Source organism: Aplidium turbinatum, chromosome 1 (genome assembly GCF_918807975.1).
Source record: "Aplidium turbinatum chromosome 1, kaAplTurb1.1, whole genome shotgun sequence".
Lineage (NCBI taxonomy): Eukaryota > Metazoa > Chordata > Ascidiacea > Aplousobranchia > Polyclinidae > Aplidium > Aplidium turbinatum.
The window spans coordinates 10828443-10834442 of NC_137472.1; the positions used below are offsets into that span (position 1 = coordinate 10828443).

At 34.9% G+C, this 6000-nt stretch overlaps 1 protein-coding gene across 1 annotated transcript in view; it reads right to left on the reverse strand.

The window, feature by feature from the left end:
• LOC145776736 (uncharacterized) overlaps positions 1 to 5699 on the reverse strand; it is a 29392-nt gene extending 23693 nt beyond the window's left edge. The window contains exons 1-7 of the mRNA XM_082587966.1: positions 5560 to 5699; positions 4268 to 4735; positions 3754 to 3915; positions 3209 to 3319; positions 2510 to 2678; positions 2125 to 2254; positions 955 to 1025 (exon numbers count right to left, since the gene is read on the reverse strand). Coding sequence (XP_082444092.1) covers positions 955 to 1025; positions 2125 to 2254; positions 2510 to 2678; positions 3209 to 3319; positions 3754 to 3915; positions 4268 to 4731 — 1107 coding nt within the window. The 5' untranslated portion in view covers positions 4732 to 4735; positions 5560 to 5699. The remainder of the gene's footprint in view (positions 1 to 954; positions 1026 to 2124; positions 2255 to 2509; positions 2679 to 3208; positions 3320 to 3753; positions 3916 to 4267; positions 4736 to 5559) is intronic.
• Positions 5700 to 6000: the final 301 nt, after the last annotated feature.

Consider the following 6000-nt stretch of genomic DNA (forward strand, 5'->3'; position numbering starts at 1 on the left):
CTGAAGTAACAAACCAAGTACATCGATATTTAAACAGAAGACAAAAACTCAATAAATACTTCAATCTCCTCCACATTCACATTTTCAAAGTTTTACGCATTTCAGAACTATGTAAACAACTTTAAAATAAGTGAAAGTTTCCATGTTAATGGATCTCAGGACAACTAGTTCAGCGCCATAGCCTAAAGGGCCATAGGCATTTCTCTATAGGGCAAGACCAAAAAGAGGTATAGTGTGTCTTAAATTTATCCTTTAAGAAATTTAGCCACCGTGGGGTACAAACGTGAGCCCATGATTAAAGGTAAAAGAGAAATATTCTCATTTGAAAACTCATCATTTATATTATATATATTATGATATATATATTTATTAATATTCAATTGAACACTGAGAATATGTCCTTATAATGTTTGTAATGTATTGTATTGAGTTTAAATTTAACCGTTGTTATTGCGTTCATAAACGTAGTTGCACTGATGAAAATTTAATATTCGAAAACGCGTTCTGCAACACTGTTTTTTGCACTCTGCAATGCCTGATGCAGATTTATCTGTAGATTTCCATCACGCATTGAAGTGGTGATCTGATCATGAAATTTTCTACGGTTAGAGAAAAAGTTTTCTCTGCCTTTAAAACGTTGAATGGTAGTTTAATCAACTATATTATGATGTACATTATATTTTTATACAGTATACATTAAATATACAAAAAATAACGTCATTTTTGCAATCAGTGACGAAAATCCAGTCAGAATTTGACCCAAACCTAATATACCTGAAAAGCCGCCTAAAAGTGGGACACCCTAATATACACCAGTACAAGTGTCAGAAATACAAAGCAATTTTGTTACAGCTTTGCCTTATGCTATCCTCCAGTAGGCTGTGCAGAAACTTATTAAAACTCGAACTTTTTTCGTGGAATCCGAGTGATATTGTGGAGTCAAAATATTTTTACCTCATCTTTTGGTGAGGTTAAATTCTTTTCTTTTGACATCGTCGTTTTAATTCGACTCTTTTTTTCAACATCTAAAAACAACAATTAATAATAATGGTGAGCGGACATTTGCATATTATATAAATAGTATTATATACATACAATAAGTTTAACTTGTTCATATGTTCAAGGTGAAAACTATTTAAGGTTCATTGCGTAAAATGTTTGCATCAAAAAGTTGGATTTAGCCACTTTTGCTATGTTAGTGCATGTCTTTTGCCTATCTATTTATTTGTATTTTGCATCAGATTCAAAATGGTCCATATTATTACAATGTATTAAATAGGCTATATATATATATAATGCTTTCAATCAATTAAAAAAAACAAAAAACAGTCTACTATCTTCCTAATGAACCCACGCATATTTGGATTTGTCATTTGATGTATCACACAAGCTGTTCATTAACCTTTCTGCAACTTGCGATTGTTGCATGTTCAGTTCTTCAATAATATAAATCCTGGTATAACAACTCTTGTGGACCGATTGAAGCACACACATTGCTCGGAATAGCGCCCAATTCGATCGGGCGTCACAATGAGGCATGAAACTACGCTACCGCGCCTAAATGTCGTAATAGGCCATTCGTGAACCAGAGAGGAAACAAATTGTCCATTGATATCTCCTGGAGAGTTCAGATAAATGGCACAGAAGACACGTAAAACATAAAAAAATTGCAAAATAGGTGTTACTTGATGGTAAGAATTACTATGAAAGTGAAGAAAGGCGTTCTTCCCGGCTATCAGCACAAGGCTGATTACTCACTAGCACAGCGAGCTGCAGTGACGCTTCGCTAACCAGAACGGTGTAGCTTCCACGCCAGCCATTGAGACCTCCAATTAAACGTTTAAGTTATTTTGGCAGCCGATTGTAGCATCGAATAGACAGCGATAGACACACCTACCCCTGGCACCTGCTGGTTTTGTTGGCTCTTTCTTTCCACAAAGATAAGAGTTAAACTGACTGGTAAAGCGGCGGTCGATTACTCAAGTGGCAAGAATACGGTGCGATACTGATGAGCCCAGCCTCATGGGCGAAACACGTGTCTATCGCTGTCTATTCGATGCTACAATCGGCTGCCAAAATAACTTAAATTACTATGAAACTTACAATAAATTCATAATATCTCACCTGCTGTTAACTCACTGGGTGCACCAACCAGCTTAATTTTGTGTTTTTCATTTGGTTTGTTTGCAGATTTTGCTTCCGTTTTGTGATGCTCTTGTTCCTCACAACTTCCTTCAGTCGCATCGGTTCGCATCTGAAGAATATAGCTTTAAGATTAATCCATAAAAATCCTTCTTTAAACCAAAGCGAAAGGCATAAAATCTATACGTGATTATAGTTCCAGTCTCAAAGAAACGCTTAAAATTCATCCAGATTTATTACAACTCAATTCTTAATCAACTTAATCGAATCGAAATTTGCTGGCAATCCTCGCAATACGAGGAACAAAGGACGGAAAATCGTGAGCTAACTAACAAACAATTTTAAATGTTGATTCAAAGCTATCCACCCTTTTTTTAACAGAATATGTTTCTGGTGATTTCGATCGTCGCATCCGTTTTTCCCTGGTTCGCTTCATCAGCTCATCGTCATCAGAAGTGTCGCTTGAAGATGATGATGATGACGATGATGAAGACACGGATGCCTTCCTTTTATAAAGCCGAGATCCTGACCTTCTTCTGAGGAAGAAAAAAATACTCTTGAAGTGTCATGGCCGTAACTTGCATCAGAAATTCATACTAGATTTCTGGCAAAGCTCAACTGCTGGTTTAATACTGTGGAAATATGAGAATTAAAAGAAAGTTTTACCAAGCAGTTAAACTGAAGAAAATCTTGTTTAGTCTTTAAATGAGCAATATCATGTGACACATGTATACACCTATAATTGGCATGTCAACTGCTGATAAAGACAGCTTAAGCACAACAAATTAAACAGGTCAGTCTAACACACGAATAGTCGAATACACATATTACAAAGAATTGATTTGCTACAACACCCGATAAATCCAGCTCTCCAGACAAATCATCCGTTTTTTACATCAATGTAAAAATGTTCAATTTGTTGTCTGGGTCAAAGCAAGTGGTAGTACGTTAAAAAAAAGGTTTTGAGAAAACTACCTTGTATAATGTATATATATACCCTAGGGTCATCAATAATTTTTATATATCATATATACTGTATGCCCAGTAAGTATGATGGAAGACTTACAGATCTTTTCTGTCGTGTGACCTTTTACGTGAAGTGTTCTGTCTTTCCCGTGATCTATGTCGCTCCCGTGATCGTCTTCTTTCACGTGACCTTGACCTGCGCCGCTCATGACTAATCATATGAAAAGATGCACAAGAAAAAATACTCTTCAACTGATTCTAAATGAAATGTGGTTTAAAATGCAAAAGCCATAACATATTGTTGTAAACTATGCTTTGCAATTGTAAACCACACGACGCTTTTGCTGAAGCTTAGTTTTGATAAGAATTTTAGTTATCGCAAAAAGACCATATAATACTGTATAATATATTACAAAAAGATTACTACAGTTCCCGAATCACTAACATTAGGTGAAAAACTACTAGGCATTTTGTTTGTAATTTAAAACCTTGTGATAATGTGATATATCTCTCTGTGATCCGGGATAAATGATTCAGTTTGTCGACTTAGAATGCAAGGATACCAAATGTTTTGAGCGCAAAGTATATATTATAATATACATAACAATAATATCCACAAAATATCATACAAATTATGGCACTAACTTCAGGCGAAAATTGTCACGACTCCTTGACCGTCGATGACGTTTTGGGGACTGACGATACGATGATGAATGGTCAGAATGTCTTGATCTTTGTTCTCGGGATGATGAATGATCAGATGAAGAATTTAGTTGACGGACTCTTTCATAGGAAGGTAGTTTGGATCTAAAAAAGATGCAAACATTACAAATGAGATTGGTATGAGCTCTTATTCAGAATAATACCATCAGTCCATCACCCAGCTCAATCATTATTAAAAAAAACTGAACATACATAGCTTACTTGTGGATATTTGATATTATTATAAATGCTAGTCAGACTAAAAACTACAAAAAACTAATGATTGTAGATTGTAGAATACAAGATATCAAAAAACATGACACACACAAAACGTTTTCAAGATCCTTAAAATTGATAGTGGATTATAGGAGGTTACAACACACCACCGGTACTCATTACTTGCATTTGAAGAAATACCAACACATATTCTCAGGCTGCAAACTCATAGTACCGGTACCGTGAATGTAGTTGGTCTTTGTCTAGACTTTGATGGGTTCGATCTGGAACTTCAGAAGAGGGTGATGGAGGACTGGAATTAATCAGTTGAGAAAGCCTTGATTGTTTTGGAGATTTTTCCAATGAAGCAAATAATTTCTTGACATTTTCAACTTTTCTGTGCTCTGCCATTATTTCGTCCATTACACTTTTATGCTCAAAAGTTTTAGTTGTTTTAGCTGCTGTGGCAATCTTAATTTTTGAAAGGAGTGATGGAGAGGTTGGAGAAATTGATGCTTTAGTTGCCAAACTGGTAGATGGAGAGGAATTTGAATTTGCGACTGGTTTTATGTTTTCTACAGGTTTTGATGGGGAAGCTTTTTTGTTGAACGCTGGTTTGTATAAGATTTGAGCATTTCTGTTCAGTTTGAATCCCTTGAAACCTTGTAAACGTACTCCCTTAACATGGCTCCCACTCTCGTCCATCTTCCTAAACACACAAGTTTAATATTTGTCAAATACAAAACATCAATATCAATATATGAAAGCAAAATAACTTGGTGGCAAAAAATTGTTAATATCTGAATTTCAGCCTAGTATTGCTATTGCTTCAGCTTGAAAGCTGTCAAAATGCAAATGAAATATATAGGTTGTCAATAGGTTGTGGTAGGCTACTGTCCTTGAAAAATTTGAACTAACAGCCAAAACCAGTTTATTATTTCCAGTTTTTCATCATTTTATTTCAGTTTATATTCACACATATCGATAAATCTAATAGAGCCTACAAAATTAATTTTTAGTGTATCGGTACGCATTTTACTGAAACAATAAGTATAATAAAATGTTTTTCCAAGTTCATAACTTCAGGCAAAATAAGGCATCCTGAAAGATACAAGTCAATAGCTTAATTCATGACATGCAGCTAAAATTTTCAGCCGGATGCCAAGTTTAACAACTAAAGAAATACTGTACAAAATACCACGTAAATAAATCAATTTAAATTCATTAAAAATATTAGCATTAAGGGGATGTGAGGATATGTAAACAGATAGTCATTAAGACCTGATGGCTGATATATATATATTATAATACAGTACATATAACTATATTATACTATACACACGCCAGCAAGATATTTTGCTGAGAAAAGTTTTTTAAAAAGGCTGAGTGTCGACCTAATTTCCTGCCGTGAAGAAGCTATGGTAGGCCATGCTTTGTCCCCGTAAAAGTAAACGAGTTTAAAGGCCTGGATCATGTTGAGAAAACAATAACACAAGTGGCGTAGGGAAAAGAAAGTCAGCACAGAAAACTAACTTGATTAAATGTGGTTCAGAAAAGTAGATCCTTGAGAGTTTTCTTTAGAAATCTTGCATACTTTTGACACTTGACTTGAAGATACCGTGTTGTACAAGAAACAAAGCCAAAAGCATTGAGCACCAAATATATCATTAACACAAGAATATCTGAAATATATAATATGATGTTATCTAACTTTTGTATTAGAATAATATTACACACTCATTTCAAGTCCATGGAGTTACAATCTGAAATTGTTGGCAAAAGTAGGAGGTAGAGTCTAATTGTTTGGTCAGTTGACGCTTTTAACACAGAAATATGTTGCTAGCTTCAGCTTAGTTGTTTTTATTTTTAACCATCACACGGGAAACAAGGAGTTAGGAGTCAATTTCTCCAAGATATTCGGAGCAAGAGTGGAGTTTGAAGGCACAGACTTCGGAGTCAGAGCGTAGTTTAGAT